Source organism: Nomascus leucogenys, chromosome 1a (assembly GCF_006542625.1).
Source record: "Nomascus leucogenys isolate Asia chromosome 1a, Asia_NLE_v1, whole genome shotgun sequence".
Lineage (NCBI taxonomy): Eukaryota > Metazoa > Chordata > Mammalia > Primates > Hylobatidae > Nomascus > Nomascus leucogenys.
In genome coordinates, this window is record NC_044381.1 from 1,611,288 (window position 1) to 1,628,703 (window position 17,416).

At 44.4% G+C, this 17,416-nt stretch overlaps 1 protein-coding gene across 1 annotated transcript; it reads left to right on the plus strand.

The window, feature by feature from the left end:
* Positions 1-407: 407 nt before the first annotated feature.
* On the plus strand, positions 408-15,481 carry DMRT3 (doublesex and mab-3 related transcription factor 3). The gene is made up of 2 exons (XM_003273859.4): positions 408-1,210; positions 13,788-15,481. Exons 1-2 carry the CDS (start codon positions 757-759, stop codon positions 14,750-14,752), a joined length of 1,419 nt encoding a protein of 472 aa, XP_003273907.3. The 5' UTR covers positions 408-756; the 3' UTR covers positions 14,753-15,481.
* The last annotated feature ends 1,935 nt before the right edge of the window (positions 15,482-17,416 follow it).

Consider the following 17,416-nt stretch of genomic DNA (forward strand, 5'->3'; position numbering starts at 1 on the left):
GCTCGGAAAAACGCGGCCAGATCTGGACTGGAGGGAGGAAAAGAGAGAGAAGGGGAGCCGCCACCTCACTCACTTACAGGCACCCCCACCCTCACTCCCGCCGGTCCTCCCCTTCGCCCCGCGAGCATCGCCGCGTTCTGGAGCGCCGCAGTCTCCAGCCGCACGGGCTGGGGTAGCGGAGAGGGCTTGGAGGAGGGGGCCGTGAGCGCCCCCGCGAGAGTGGCCTGGCTGCAGGTGGCAAGGAAGGTGAAGTGCAGGCACCCAAGGGGCGCAAAGAAGGAGGAAGGCGTGGGGCGGGGAGTGCAAGGAGACGGGGACCCCAGGGGTGGGGGTGGCGGTGGGAAGGAGGAGGGGTTGGGGGAGGGCGGCGGAGGAGGTGTTGGGTCCGGCCAGCGCACGAGGGAGCTGCAGAAGAGCTGGCTCAGACCTTAATCAGAGCTCTCGCCGGCTCCTTGCAGCCGCCGCAGCGCCTCCGCGAAGGAGGACGTGCCGACCCGGCTACGCGCCCAAGGCAGCGGCCCGCGTCGGGGTTGGCTGGGCTTGAGCTGGGACAGGCCGAGCTGTGAGCGCGAAGGGAGCTGGAGAGACGGCTGCGGCACCTCCAGCCGCCCCGGAGCACACACGACCACCGGGGCTGCGGGACCAAGGGCCACCTAGCCCGGAGGCCGCCCCTGAGCGGGCCTCGCAGCCCCGCCGTCCAGCGCTCCCTGGCCCGCTCCCGCAGCCAGCCTGCCGACTCATTCGGGAGCCCGGGGCATGAACGGCTACGGCTCCCCCTACCTGTACATGGGCGGCCCGGTGTCGCAGCCGCCGCGGGCGCCCTTGCAGCGCACGCCCAAGTGCGCGCGATGCCGCAACCACGGCGTACTGTCCTGGCTCAAGGGCCACAAGCGTTACTGCCGCTTCAAGGACTGCACCTGCGAGAAGTGCATCCTCATCATCGAGCGGCAGCGGGTCATGGCTGCGCAGGTGGCGCTGCGCCGGCAGCAGGCCAACGAGAGCCTGGAGAGCCTCATCCCCGACTCGCTGCGCGCTCTGCCAGGGCCCCCGCCGCCTGGGGACGCCGCCGCCGCCCAGCAGCCGCCGCCGGCATCTCAGCCGTCGCAGCCGCAGCCGCCGCGCCCTGCTGCCGAGTTGGCCGGGGCCGCCGCGCTGCGCTGGAGTGCCGAGCCGCAGCCCGGGGCTCTGCAGGCACAGGTCGCCAAGCCAGGTAAGAGCGTCTGCGGTGCGGGAATTTGGCCGGGCGCGTGGGCAACTTCGGAGGGCCTGCTGCAGCTCCACTTGGGAGGCCTGGAGGCAAAGTTTTGGGAAGTGGGCCTGGCGGGGCTTTCCTTCCCACTCTCCGCCAGGCCGGGGCTTCCTCTCTCGGGAGAAGCCGGCTGAGTCTGGACCTAGTGCGAGTGGGACTCGCGCCCGCAGGGAAAGCGCCTCTGGGGAGCCAAACGACGGGACTGTGCGTCAGGATCGCCAGGTGCCTCCCCAGGTTAAAGGGTTCGGAAAGTGTCAGATTGAGCCAGGGAGATAACGGAGTTGACATAGGACAAAATTAAAACCCAGGTGCGCACACTCACCACGGTGGGGTCGGATTTTCCTGGCTGCAGGCTTTAGAGGTCCTCGCCATTTGGGGGTTGGAATGGGTAGGTAGGTGTAGGGAAGGAGCCAAGCCCAACACTCGGCTGACTCCGAGCTGGCTGTACTTCTCGGCAGGCCTGGCCCTGCCCAGGGCCCAGGAAAATTTGAGTGAGGACAAGTATCCAACTCTCAGAACCCTGGCCTTTCTAGCTTTGCTCCGTCGCCTCCAGACTCTTGTAACTGGTGAAATAAGTTCCATTTAGCAATGATAGTAAAAGGGTCTCGAAAGGCTCGTGAGCTGATAGCGGGACCAAGAATCTGGTGCGCCCAGAATTCACTCCTTTGCAGAACCTCCTAGATCCTTTAACACTGTTCCCCAGGCTGCCCTCAGCTGTCTTCGTGGTTTAAAGGAATAAAAAAAATCTGACCCCCCACCACCCATCCGTTTCCATCCAGGCCTCCTGAGCTTGGCAGGCCTGAGTTGAGTCTCTTAGTCTCTCTCTTCCTGGGGAATTTCTAGCTTGCGGTTCTGCCCAGAGCAAGAGCTCTTGGAATTCAGTGGACATGTGTTTGGTGTTTCTCCGTAACTGTGATAAATGTACAAAGGAACACAGGGCACCTTCTCCCGGAAGGGGGCATGCTGGAATTAGGAGTGGGAGGGTCCAGAGCCCTCTTGTAGGTAGAACTGTGGCAAAACTGGTACCTACACTGACCTGCCAATTCCCTAAAGACAGTACCCCTAGCTCCTGGAGAAAGGCTTTCAGGAGCCCAGGACTGCTTTGTCTGGATCCTGAGGAGCTGAGGAAGTGAGGCGGACTCACCTGTTTCGTGGTGAGTCGACGGGTGACTCGCAGGTGGAGTTTTGCTGCCCTGTCTTTCCACCATGCTTTGCAGGCCTGAAGCTCAGAGAACAGCCTGTGCGACAGTAGAGCTGGGAATTTTAAACCCTGAAGAGAGTTTGCCGAACTTGGATTTTGTGGATATTTAATCCAAGTTAGCATATAAACATTTCTCAGGAATGCTCGCCAGTTGTCTCTCTTTTGTCTGTCTCATCTTTTTATATTTATGGATTTGCCACAGACGAAGGGGAGGGAGGATAAAAAGGTTTTATTATTTTTCTCCCATAGGTTTGAACAAATAACGAGGAAGAGTTTGGTTTCAGCTCTAGAATTGGATTGTACCAATGTATTTTCTTAATTTTTTTCCATTTCCAGCTTCTCTGGTTCCGTTTTCCCCAGGACTAGGGCAGAGGCCTGAGTTAATATCAGAGGTAGCATTTTGCAGTGGCCACCTGCCCAGCAGCACTCCTGTGATAGGGCATTGGGTTCTGTGGCCTTTTTCCAAGGAGATTACTTTCACATCCGGTGTTCTTCAGAGTATTCTTTGGGATAGCTAAAGTTCGTGATTTCTAAAGAGTCACAAAACTAAAAACACAACCCCAGGAGGAGGAGGAGGAGTGAGGGCAGGCAGGAAGGTGGAGTAGGCAGCGGCAGCAGGATACATGCTTTGGGAGAATAGAAAACGGAAACGGATCTCAACTGGACAAACCAGAGCTGTGCTGTTTTATTCCTACTTAGTACTCAGGGATAGCCTGAGCCTTCCGAATTGAAAACAAATAATTGCAAAGGAGAATAGGATTTATCACAAGGCGAGGTCAAAGTGAAGACTTTGGGGGACCAAGACATCAGGGACCAAGGGCTCAGTTTCCAGCTGGTCACCCCCCCCCCCCCGATACCTTGTACATTGATGTACACAACTTTTGTTTTCTTCTTTCACTTGCTTTGACCCCATAATTCCATTTTTTAAAAAAAGCAAATCACCACTCTGATGGGGAGTGGGGAGAAAGGTAGTAAAATAATAGATAATTGTTTAGGAAGACAAGCATACAAGTAGATCCATTCTACGCAGTGCTTGTAGAAATAAAGTCTACTTGGGGTTTAAGTTGAAAACTGCTCACTGAGACTGCCTGTTGCTATAAGTATTATACCCTTTTTGCAGTTGTTCTAATAATGTATTTGTGTATAACATTCCATATGTATTTAGAAGCATATCAGAACTACTCCTGGATAAGTAGTTCACTAAGTGCAGAGAGTAAGCAAAACTCTATTGGAATGGTAGTTCCACATGTACATTAAGTATACAGACCATCAGAAATCTTTCAAGATCTGCTGGCAACGTAGATCTATTATTTTGTGAACTTTGACTTTAAAATGTGGTTGGTCTTTTTGCCGGGCAAAGGCCTCTTTAGTACATAGCTGTGAAGAGAGGTTTTTTTTTTCTTGTATACAAAAGCACATGGAGTCTTTCCTCTCCAGAAATCTTTGAGAAAAGCACATGCCTTAAGGAAGAGTATGTTTGCTGTGAATCACTGGAGGAAAACCACCCAGTTGAGGGAGTGACATATTCACATCAAAACTCAGTTTTGTAACCGGAAGAAATTTTTCTCAAATTCTGCTTTACATTCTTTAAAGGAATGGGGTTATTTTATCTAATGGTGTAGTATGTTGAATATCTCTTTCAATGTGTGGTGTTTTTAAGGAGAATTTTCATATTCTAGTGGTTTTTACTTCTAGTTATGAAGTATTCTTTTTTCTTTTTGAATGTAGATTTCTCCTCTTTGATTACCATCTATGATGGACCTGGAATTAATTATTAGATTTTGATTGAACCCAACATTTTGTTTTAAGCTATATATATCTATTAAAAGCTATATATGTATATAGCTTAAATTTGAATTCTAATTTAAGCTATATATGTGTGTGTATATATATGTATATATACATACACGATTTAATTCATTTATTCTTCTCCTAAATTCCCTCTATGTTCTTCTCATACTCCTTCTCCCCATGAAGATATAGGAGGCATGAAGATCTTCCAGCTGTTAGTGTATCTGAATCAGCAGTTTCAACCAGCCTAGCCAGCCTTTCAGGACGTGGGCTCAAGAGCTGAGGGAAGTTAAGGGTCACTGCCAAGGTGAAAAGCTAAAGTTACATTCTTGTGTTGTGGCTCCCTTCCCCACCCCCAGCTTTTCCTCCAGGGGAGTGTCCTCGGACGCCTTAGACTGTGGTGTGATGAGAAGAAAGATCTGTGGCTGTAGACTCTTCCTAGGTCTCTATCCGCCATCAAAATGAATATGTACGCACATTCTTTTAAATGCTCTTAAGAGGAAAAAGAAATCGAAAACACAGTTGGTTAGGAATAAGAGAGCAGGATCAAATGGGAAAGTAAGATCTTCTTTCCTGTTTATTTCTTAGGGGGTGGGGGCAGAGCAAACAAGATAACTATAGGGGGAGAAGTAAGGAGATTTTGGAAAACTGCCTTTATTTTATTTTTCCTCTTGCCCTGCCCCTCCTAGCATCTTTATGCTTGCCTCTTGGCTTTTCTGCTCTATCTTGACTGGGTCCCCGCAAGGTCCACTTCCTGTTTTTTAAATTTTTTTTTCCCCAAAGAGAAGCACCTGCAAGTGTAATGGGTGTTACGGAACACTCGTCCAGGCCAGGATGAGAAACCCTCTGACTATTGGCTAGGAAGAAATGAAAAGCAGGAAATACTTAAAAACCATTTATGAAGTGTACCTGTGAATTGAAAAACAAGGTCTCATTTTAAGACGGCTTGATTTGAGGGTGAGGGGCTTGACTCAGTTGCATTTTAAAAAACAAAACCCAGCCAAATAAAAGCATACAGGCACTAAGGTCTCTTCCAAACCCCACCCCAGGGCTGGCTCTTGGGGCTGGGATGCTGCTGGGACGGATCTTCCCAGCTCTTGGCCTAGCCGGTTTGCACGCAGTGCAGATGGTGTGTGTGTGTTGTGGAGGGTTGCGGCAGCTGGCCCAGGACGGGGACCCTGGCCACAGCAGGCTCAAAGTAGGGGCAAAGATGGGGGCAGTGGCTCCCTGCGGCCGCACTGTCCTGCTGTCCCCTTGCACCAGAGGGTCGGAGCTGCAGCTGAGCCCAGCTCCTCGCCACCTGCTGGGGCCAGGTCTTTCCTTGGTCACTGTCAGGAAGCAGCTCACTGGGCAGCTCAGGAACCGCCCAGAGACAGCCACATCCCTTGCCTCTCCCTTGTCCAGCTCTTGGGCCACCGCTCCCTCTCTGCCCTTCCTGAGCTTCACTACCCTCTGCTTCCCAAGGCAGGAGTCCCGAGGTAAGTTGCCAGCTTTTGCAAAAATCATGCAAACAAAAAATAGGATGCCAGTATTGCATGGGACATACTTTTACTAGAAAGCCTTCATTGTTTATTTGGTGGTCCCACTTAACTGGACATCCTTTTATTTTATCTGGCAACCATAGGCCTAGGCCTTCCTCACCCAGCCCCAGTACCCACGCAGGGTACCCAGCCCCACTACTCCCTTGGCGGTGGGGTCGCCTGTGCTCATCTCCTAGTTCTTTCTCTCCAGAGCCCGAGCTGCCTGGGACTGGCGTCGGGGAGGTGCTAGGGTCCATCCGGTGGATCTGGGACCGTTTGGCAGGAAAAACGAGAGTGTGTTCCACGTCTAGGAACCAGAGTTCTACTGCCATCTGGGAAAGAACCTCTTCCCACCTCCAAATCACTCCTTGGTGTTATAAATCTGGAGGACAGCCGTGCTCTCGACTTACACAACCAACTTCTTTTTCCTTGATGGATGAACTCCCGGGTTTAAAAGATTACAGTAATCACAGGAGGACAGTGTAAATCGAATCTGATAGCAATAACTTTCGGAGAAGGTCAGGCTCAAGTGAAATGTTACCAAGCAACAGGCATTTTGTTTGCAAAATACAATCAAAGAGCATTGATGAGAAATTCTTTGCTGCAGCCAGTCAGCACTTTCTGCTAACAGCTTTACAGAGAGAAAAGGAATAAATCTTCATAAATCAAAGTCCCTGGAGGACTCAGAGCCCCTTTCTGGAAATGTTGCACTTCTTCCTGACAGGAAGGAGGACTAAGCCCAGTAAAAAGCCATATGCCTGCCTGCCTACCTCCTCTTTCTTTCTCTTCCTTTCTTCCTCACCTCTTGCTTTTTTTCTTTCTTCCCCCTTTAAACCTGTTGCAGCCCCTTAGCCATTAGCTGCTCAGGTCCTTGGACCCCCTTGTCTAGTCCTGTGTGGCTCTGATGGCTTGTGCACGGGTGCTCATGGCAGAGGTGGAGGATGCAGTGGTAGGACAGCTGGTCCTCACAGGTCCACCGCCTTGTGATTGTGTCAGTTACATCCCACATCGCCTTAGTGAGTTATCCCCTTGCCCGAGCAATGCATGCTACTGTTCTCAGAAGGGAAACTAAAATAACTAGGTGTGGGGTGTTTTTTTTTTTTTTTTTGCATTTTATTGTATAAACAGCTATAAAAGTCACAATCAAGTACCAAATAACAATAATAATGAAGAAAAACTTAAGACTTAGCACATCAATTCTTTACAAAATCTCCAATCTCTTGATTACAACAACTAGGCAGACATAAATTCTACAGAGCTGGGATTAGTGTTCCACGTTTTTCCCACTGATTATTACTTTGTTTAGTTCAGTATATATCTCTAGCACCCATCGTCTTTATATGTAAGCATTTAAAACAATATTTTCTCTTGTGAAGACACCATGGTCTGCCCAGCTGCTATCCTTGGAATTATTTGCTGTATTTCACTGTAAAATATAACCAACTGCAGCTTACTTGGAATTTTGCAAAAGATTAGCTAGTAAACTGTAAGCCTCTCGGTGGTCAAGAGGCAATGCTTTGATCATCTCTGTATAATCTTACCCAGCACAGTACATGAGAGCATAGTAAGGCACTTAGGGGCATTTGTTAAATAGATGGATGAGTAGACAGCTGCATTTTGGAAGGTACCAAATAAACATGTAGATTTGTAGGTAATTTCCCCTCTGCTTCTTGGAAGGTATTCCCTTCTGAGTCAAGAAAGAGATCAAAACTAAATTTTTACAAAATATATGAGGTCCACAGTTGCAAACCATACTTCCTTCAGCCCAGTCCTGTCTATAGCAATATTCCCCCAAAATATAGTGTCAAGAACCACTCTAATTCCTTCATACATTATTAATTCAGTGTTGTTAATGATTTTTTAAAAAGTAAAGCATGGCTAGTTTTTTTTGTTGTTGTTGTTGGTTTTTTTTTTTTTTTTTTTCTAACTTTTCACAACCCTCACCAACCCGGCAATCCACCCCAGGAAGAAAAGGAAAGTTTTTAGACCGAGATCATTCCCTGGTGTTCTTTAGATTTTCAACTATTCATTTTTTTTTTTATGATCATCACTTCTAGTGTGAGATAAAGGTACGAGCAAATGTGAAGCATTTGTCTACGGTTGGAATTCTGATTAGGCAATGGTCTCCTGTAAAAGTCCCATCCTACCTGGGCTCTCCCTCCCTTGCCATTGCTATAAGATTTGTGTGCTTTGAAAACTACCCATCAAGGACCTGTTATTTAGAGGTGTGTTCCCCACAGCTCAAGTGAGCAGATGAGGGTATGACAATCTATGTTTCAAAATGTGTGACATGATTTCAAAAGGGATGGGGGAGTCCAGTGACTTTTGAGCTAGGAAATATTCCTCTCTGTGCCAATTTTTCTGTGTTTTCATTCTGTATGTAAGAACTATTTTGTTTTTGTAGATATAATTGGATAGAATGGATACAACCTATGACATCTAAGTCAGAAAGATTTTTCACTTTTATTTATTTATTTATTTAGACAGAGTCTCATTCTGTCACCGCGGCTGGAGTGCAGTGGCGAGATCTCAGCTCACGGCAAGCTCTGCCTCCCGGGTTCACACCATTCTCCTGCCTCAGCCTCCTGAGTAGCTGGGACTACAGGCGACCGCCACCATGCTCGGCTATTTTTTTTTTGTATTTTTAGTAGAGATGAGGTTTCACCACGTTAGCCAGATGGTCTCGATCTCCTGACTTCGTGATCCACCCACCTTGGCCTCCCAAAGTGCTGGGATTACAGGCGTGAGCCACCGTGCCCAGCCAGATTTTTCACTTTGATGCATCTTGAGCAGAATGTTTGTTTCTCATATGTGGTAGACTTTCTCAAAGTATTTGAAATGATACATATTTATTTTTTACTAAATTGCATTTTTACATGAAAAACTCCCCCAAAGAAAGTTACATTTTCAAACTGTAATTTTAGATTGAAAGCACTTTTATGAGTGTTTCTCTCTTTAAAGTCTTGTAGCAAAAAAAAAAAAAAACCATATTGTAGTCATCTTATGGCATATATATTTTGAAGTCGGTAGCACTGTTATCTATAGAAAAACTTTTCTTTTTAATTGAATATCTACTTCTTTTAAAAACCTCTTTACCCTAGTGCAGAGTTTATTTCAGGGATAGCTATAAGTGTTTCTACCCCATGAAATATGAAATGGAAGAGAGAATATTAAGATTTTAGAAATATGTACATGTTTAGCAATAGAAACAGCATATTGTATCACTTTCAGTAATATTTGTAATATTCGATAAAATTGATTTCTTCCTTGTTTAATAGTTTTGACTTTCTATACCCATCTACCAGGGTAAAAATATTATCAGTTGAAATACACTCTTAATGTTCTAGGAATTAGGGTTTCAGTTTCAAGAAGAAAGAAGGTAAAATGTTTCAGGAGTATTTCCTATTTTATTTTGTTAGTTGGCAGTTTCACATTTCTATGTCTACAAAGGCCTTTATGTTTTAAACCAACTAGAATGATTTGTAAAGTTTATTTAAGAAAAAATCTGGAGATGTAAAGAAGTACCTGTTATTAAATTGCACTTTATCACGGGGCTCAAAACTCACCCTCTATAATTACTTGTGAAAGTCTGTATTTATAATAGAATAATTTACAATATATTTAGTTTAGGTGCAATAATACAACCAGTGCTAGACACCATAGTGCCACAAAATTGCAGGAACTGTCTATTCTGCCCTTCAGAAATTATTGTTTGGTGAGGAGTTATTCGTGGTGCAAAGTTAGAGGCTAGTCTTCCTTTGCCTAGTTTTGAAACTCCAGCAGCCTTGCGTGTTGATGGGGATTTGCTCACCCAGCACTCCTTAGCAGGGCCTTGTGTGCGGCTCAGGTGCGTAAGCCTCACAGGTGTGCTCTGCTTGTTCTTTCATCATCTGTCTTTCCTTTGAACACAGTATAAGCAGTGCTGAGCTCAGCTGGTTGGTTGGTTTACGCTGAATTTGTAGATTTGATTCCTGTGGCATCCTGTTAGCTTTTCTCATATTTTGGCTATAGCCAGACAGCACAGAAACCTGCGGAGAGACTGTGGAGGATTCAGTGTAATCTATTACCGCTCCTTGACAAGTAACCAGAAGTGCATGATGCACTGGCATGTCCCAGTAGCAGGGGCAAAGGGTAACACAACAGAATGAGAAAGTGACTTTCACAGTCTGACAGTTCACAGTTGCTGAACAAGCTGGCAGTGACATAAGATTCCACTACCGTCTGTTCTGCAGAACTTAGGAAAATAGATACAAGAGTGGAATTTTGTATTGTCAGACTTGTAATCCTGGTAGCAAGTATTCAGTTGATTGGGACAGTATATCTGTTGCTACCTTGAAAAAAAAAGCCTCCATTTTTGTAATGGTGGAGTCATTAGGTTAGTGAGAACCTCATTCCCTAATTCCCCTTTCAGTTAGCCTTCTGCTGTTTGATCCACTTTTTTTCTGGAGCCTGAAGTGTACTGTGGAAGAGTCAATTTGGTTGACAGACCTGAGGAAACACTTCCTAATATGTTTTCAGTGTTTGAAACTTATCCAAAGCGGGGGCAGGGGATGTACCTTTTAAAACACAAAGCTATTTGGTTCACATATTTCTTTTAAAAATAGTTGAGCTGGCCGGGCGTGGTGGCTTTTACTCCTGTAATCCCAGCACTTTGGGAGGCTCAGGCAGGTGGTTCATGACGTCAGGAGTTCAAGACCAGCCTGGCCAACATAGTGAAACCCTGTCTCTACTAAAAATACAAAAATTAGCCGGATGTGGTGGCACACACCTGTAGTCCCAGCTATTCGGGAGGCTGACATGGGACAATCATTTGAACCCAGGAGGCAGAGGTTCCAGTGAGCCGAGACCATGGCACTGCACTCCAGCCTGGGTGACAGAGTGAGACTCTGTCTCAAAAAAAAAAAAAAAAAAAAAAAAGTTGAGCTTTGAGCTTTCCAGCTGTGCCTGTGTACCCTTTATTCCTAAGAAGGACTAGTTGTTTCTCTTGCTTAAAATATCTCCTCATTCTCTATATTACTGTGACACTGTGTGGCGTATTTTTTTCTTTTTTTATTATGGTAAAGTATATATAACATAAAGTTTACAATTTTAACCATTTTTAGGGGTACAATTCAGTGGCATTAAGTTTATTCAAAATGTTTTGCGACCATCACCACCATCCATCTTCAGAACCTTTTCATCATTGCAGACGGAAACTCCATACCCATGAAACAATAACTCCCCATTCCCTTTTCCTCCCAGCCCCTGGCAACCACCACACTACTTTCTCTCTGAATTTCCCTATTCTTGGAATCGAATATAAGTAGAGTCATACAGTATTTGTCCTTTTGTGTCTGGCTTATTTCACTTAGCCTAATGTTCTCAAGGTTCATCCATGTTATAGCATGTATCAGAATTCCATTCCTTTTTGAGGCTGAATAATATCCCACTGTGTGTGTGTGTGTACACCACGTTTTATACATTTGTGCAATGATGGGCATTTGGGTTGCTTTCACCTTTCGGCTATTGTGAATGCTGCTGCTATGAACATTGGTATACAATGTGTGTCACATTTGAGGCTTAGCAAATGCTGCCAGGCCCTGTTTGCTTTTTCTCCTGCATGTGTGTTCTTATTTCCTCAGCTAGAAGATGAGGTCCATAAGTTAGGTGTGGGTCTTACACTTCTTGGTGTTTTTCATCCTTTATTCTGTTTCTCCCACTATCTTGCAGAAATATAAATACTTGGTGCTGATAATAATAATTAGGCTAAAATTAAAAGATAAGGAAACTGTTTAGAAGTACATAGTATTTTAAAGAAGTATTTTATGTCCATATTTACATGGGGAGAGTATTTGACTTGTTTTTCCAATTTCTAAAAGTGGTAGTATATTAATATACTATCACTTTTCAAGTGTTTAATAATTTTCAAATGTTTAATAATAGAGTAACAGCCAAGTAGTACGTATGGGTCATGAGTCAGGAGCATTTAAATAGATCTAGCTGATTATAAAGTAAATCTATAGAAGCCTTTTTGTTGCTGTTTTTCTCTTTTGAATCGATGACATGAGTTCAAATACCACATTAACTCAGGAGGTAAAAGCTGTGTCCCCCATTATAAGCAGTTGTAGGAGAGAATATGTCAAATTTATCTTACAAAAATAGAGTCATTCTACAGTATAGTCTTTCTATAGAGTCATTATAGAAAGTGAAGATGGCTTCATATGTCTGTGACGCAAATGAACCTCTCACTGGAAACCTTTTATTTTGTATTAAAAAAGAAGCAGTTTAATTAAAATGCAAATTTGGGATAAGTATGAATTTGTATCAGATTTATGTTGACACTTGCACTGAGGTAATTTAAGAGTGTTTTAAAGTGTATTTACTTATGTTTGCCACATATTTATTGCTTTGTTAAAGGCCAAAGTTTTGGTTTTTGGTTACGTCTGAGGTACATCCTGTATTAGAAGAATGTTTCTAAGTAGGCCTTTAAGGCTTTTAAAATAAATAAGTGTAGGAGAAGATGGTTTCTAGAAGGTGCTTTGATGAAATTTCACAAAGTTTTGTTTTTTGGTTACACTTAAGGTACATCCTGTATTAGAAGAGTGTTCATAAGTAGGCCTTTAAGGCTTTTAAAATAACAAGTGTAGGAGAAGATTGTTTCTAGAAGGTGCTTTGATGAAATTTCACCGGCTGGCTATCTGTACATGATCAGGTGTGCCCACAGAGAAGGCAATAATGAAGCTATTCAGGCAGGGCAGCAGAAAACACAGGCAAAGCGATTGTTTACAACTCAACAACTGGGTCCTTATGAATTTTCATCTTTCGATCAGTTACCCTGGCTTTGAGTAGCCACAGCCAGTGCGTGTTTCAAAAAAGGATAAAGCTCTATTTGCAAATAGCTTGCTACTAAAAAATATGTTTCTTTATTATAAAGGCCTGTTAGAATTTACTACGGCAAAGCAAACCACTGACTTACTCTTTTCTGTGCGTAGCCCTGCAATATTACCAGCTGTTAAGTAAAAATGTTCTTAGGTCAAGATGTTAAATTTGCAACTGGTTTATTTATAGCAAGTCTCTGCTTTATTTGGGAAGCTTTTTTTTCCTCCTTTTCATATAATATAAAAAGGTATCTTCATATTTCACTGGCTTTAAAAAAAGGTATGTTCAAGTCCTTTCCATGAACTTTACCAGCAAAATAGTTCATGCACAGATATCTGTTCCGTGCCACCCATGGAGGTGGAGTGTGATGCGTTATTTCATTGATGGATAATACTCCCATGCAATTTCACACCCTTTCTAGCCACTTCCTTTTTTTCCTCTCCAGCAACTTATGCTGCCATCCAGAATTCATAGCTGGTTTTGTTTGCTTTCTAGTCCAAGTTATTGGCAACCAAGTTTGCCAATCCCTCAAGTGGCTTCTTATGAAAGATTTCAATGGATAGAGGTATCTTTCACTTCAGCAATTGAATTAGCTAGCTATTGTACATGGTAACCTGATGCAACATACTGATTGGCTCATAAGACATATTTAACACAAAATCAGCTTATGGGAAAATAGATTTAAGATATTAAAATTCCCTATGGGTATCTGGATGGTACTGTCCCTAGATTACAGCTGGGGACCTTATTTGCAGAAGAGGAGCTGGAAGACAAGCTGAGCTAATTTTCCTGTTTCTCCCTGAGCTTTGCTGTTCCAGGAGTCCCCCCACCCCTCCTCCCAAAGAGGCTCTCTATTGAGATTGTTACTGCTATGAAAGCCATATCTTCGATGGTTATAGGTTCATGTAGCCATTCTATGTTGAAGGCAAGCTTCCTTGCACAAAGCATTCCAGGAAGCCACTCTGATTTCTAGATCTTTATTTACAGGGTTTTTGTTTCATTTGTCAGTGATATAGTTCGATTTTTTTTAAAAAAGGCTTGTAGTATATTATGACCCATTGAAATGCCTTTGCTCTTCCCAAAAGCACGTGTGCAGGTCTCTTCTGAGCACATCTGTTCTTCTTTAGGCACACCACGAAAAGATTAACTCAGCTGTTCTGTTTTTCAGATTTGACTGAAGAACGACTTGGAGATGGCAACTCGGCAGACAACACAGAGGTCTTCAGTGACAAAGACACTGACCAGAGGAGTTCCCCAGATGTGGCAAAGAGTAAGGGCTGCTTCACCCCAGAGAGCCCTGAGATAGTGTCTGTGGATGAAGAGGGGTACGCTGTCCAGAAAAACGGAGGCAACCCCGAGAGCCGCCCCGACAGCCCCAAGTATCACGCGGAGCAGAATCACCTCCTGATTGAGGGCCCCTCGGGGACTGTTTCTCTGCCCTTCAGCCTGAAAGCCAACAGACCGCCGCTTGAAGTGTTGAAAAAGATATTCCCCAACCAGAAGCCAACGGTGCTTGAGCTCATCCTCAAGGGCTGTGGCGGGGACCTTGTGAGCGCTGTGGAAGTCCTTCTGTCCAGCCGCTCCTCAGTCACGGGAGCAGAGCGAGCTTCCGCAGAACCTGAGGGTCTAGTGTTGCCCCCCAACGGGCACATCTTTGAACCCACCTTGAGCTCCTGCCCCATCTCGTCTTCCAAATGGTGTGTAGGATCAGCCTTTCGAGTCCCAGACACGTTGAGGTTTTCTGCCGACTCTAGTAATGTTGTCCCCAATCCCTTGGCTGTGCCTCTGCAGCACCCTTTCCCCCAGCCACCCCGGTACCCGCTGATGCTGAGGAATACTTTGGCGAGAAACCAGTCGAGCCCCTTTTTGCCCAATGATGTCACCCTGTGGAACACCATGACGCTGCAGCAGCAGTATCAGCTGAGGTCTCAGTATGTCAGTCCTTTCTCCAGTAACTCTACCAGCGTCTTCAGAAGCTCGCCCGTCCTTCCTGCCCGCGCCACAGAAGACCCTCGGATTTCCATCCCTGATGATGGGTGTCCAATTGCGTCAAAGCAGTCCATTTACACCGAGGATGACTATGACGAGAGGTCTGACTCCTCAGACTCTAGAATACTCAACACATCATCTTAAAGTGGTGCTGGATGGGTGGTGGCCAGGTGACATTCTCTGTGCGTTTTGACCCTGAGGCATTGAGGAGAGGCCACATCTTGTGTATGCCCTTTCCTTCTGTTTGACAAAGTGACTGTGCTTGATTCTATACATTAGCAATAAAAACATAACTTATTTAACTTCTTGCACTTCACTGGAAAATGCCAAATAGCTCTGCTCTGTGGCTTTAGTGCTGAATGTTTATTGTAAAAGAGAGTCTAATGTTAAGAATAGTCTTGGGAAGGCTGGGTCCATGGAAGATTTATTTGGGGATGTAAAGCTGAAGGTCAGCCTTGCACCTAAACCCAACCTGGAATGTTAAATGAAATAATATACTTGAATGCAATTTTGTAAAAGTGGATTCCTCAGGATATGTGAAACCTAAAGGAAGCGGTTCTGTTGCAAATGGACTATAAACAGGGACATTATATTCTTATGCTAAAAATCCTTGCATTTTAAAGAGAGATGCACTTAAGAATAGAGTGAACTGCTCATTTGCTTATTTAAGCTTGGACAGTTTTCAGAGGCAAACCCTATTAAGAATTACTTTTTTCACATGGCTGAAGCGAAACATGTGTAATGTCAATGTAAAACCAATCACAGCTGTGAACTGCATGAAATGTATTGTGAAACCAACACAAGATTAAGCTTTGTCAGGTTAATGTAGCATGCTAAGGACTCTAGAAAAAAAAAATAAACTAAGGAAACGAGCTTGGTTTATGTCATTTCTACGTGTGGAAAGAGGATCTCTAAAAATAGAAACTTGATGTAAAAATGACTTACTAATGCATGGGTCAGGAATCAAATTATCAGTTAAATGAGAGATTCCTGAGAAATATGAATGGCAAAATTTTAGGGTTGCATTCAGAAAGACAGATAATTTGTTGAAGAATGGAGTTAATTCTCTCCATCATTCATTTATTCAACAGATACTTACTGAGTGCCTACTATGTGTGAGAGAATGTGCTTTCCATATATTGTCCAAGTTACCTACCCATGAGTCCAAGATAAGCAGGTATTTTAGTGGAGACTCCCACTGAAAACAAAGTAAAAATGGAAAACTCCCAACAATGTATAGTTGAGTGTGGAAAGCAAGGGAACTGCTTAGCCCAGTACCTGACATAGGAAGTATGCAGTCCATGAAAACTGCTGCTTCTATTAAATTCAGTAGCCTTGTGTTCAGAATATAGACATGCATTCCTTCGTTCTTACTTGGAGACCATGCCATTCTGGTTTGAGGCAAAACATTGAAAACCAGGGCTTTTTTCTTTCGTTTTAAAAACATTCTTGAGGTGCTGTATATGACAAACTTCTTGCTCAGATTATTTTTTAGAGAGAAGTTTCAAACAGTAATATTCAGTGGTGCTCACACCAACCACTTCTCTGACTTACTGTTTCCATTTTTCAAAGTGCTTGAAAGGTAAGATGACTGCTTAGGTCAGACAATAAACTTACGAATGTGGAAGGGAAAGTAAATAAGCAAATAAATAAAAGCCTCTACATGACAAGGATGCAGAGAGAGCTCCCGGTGCAGGAATAAGTCTTAAAAGGTTCTTTGGTCCTCAGAGGGAGAAGGGCAAGTTCTCTCACCCTGAGATGCTCCCCACCCTTGAATGGGTTCCCATGGGAAGGGAGATATTTAAAAGAGCCTTCTCAGTTTTAATTCCACTGGGCACTTTTGACATGAAAAACCTTTGAGGAGAAAAAATTCCCTCTATTAGTTGGACTAGTGTGTATTTAATTGACATAGTTACATACCAGAGTGTTTCAAAGTAAATACGGGCCAGGCATGGTGCCTCATGCTTATAATCCCGGCACTTTGGGAGGCCGAGGCAGGCAGATCGCTTGAGCTCATGAGTTTGAGTCCAGCCTGGGCAACATGGCAAAACCCTGTCTCTACAAAAAATACAAAAATTAGCCAGGTGTGGTGGCTTGTACCTGTAGTCCCAGCCACTTGGGAGGCTGAGGTGGGAGGATAGCTTGAGTTGGGGAAGCAGAAGTTGCAGTGAGCAGAGATTGTACCACTGTACTCTATCTAGCCTGGGCCATAGAGCCAGACCTTGTCTCAAAAAAAAAAAAAAAAAAAAAGTAAGTATGGTTTCTTGTTAGGGTTATATTTAAACATTAATGTTTATATAAGGATGAAAGGAAGTGGAAGGGAGAGCAGTTTGCCCCGATTCTGAAGACATGTCCAGGACATTTTATGTGGCAATGAAGTGCTGATGTCTGGACCCGTCTAGGACAAATGTATTTCAAAGGCATCTTCATTGCAAAAGTTCACCCACATTTAACAAGCAATAATGATAATGTACCACAGCACCTAAGCCAAGATGCTACCAAGCCTGTCCTCAGATATTACTTCTTCAAGTTGAACCACCCAAATTGAACAAAACCTCACTGATACGGCATCCTTACAGCTTGATTTTGCCTATAAATCATTATCATTAGCCTCTTTCTGATGGCCAGCAAAATGGAATTATCTGTAAAGCAATTTATTTGTGGGCTAGTGCAGGTATGTTTGATCCTCAATATAATCTGAAAAAAGAGGCTTGGTGTGTTGGCTCATGCCTGTAATCCCAGCACTTTGGGAGGCCGAGGTAGGTGGATCACCTGAGGTCAGGAGTTTGAGACCAGCCTGGCCAACAT

What these genes read in the sequence shown, in the direction of transcription:
- DMRT3 (XM_003273859.4), top strand. Translation starts at nt 757, where the DNA reads ATGAACGGCTACGGCTCCCCCTACCTGTACATGGGCGGCCCGGTGTCG. An exon ending in GGCACAGGTCGCCAAGCCAG is followed by an intron (nt 1,211 to 13,787) that starts GTAAGAGCGTCT and finishes TCTGTTTTTCAG; the next exon opens with ATTTGACTGAAGAACGACTT.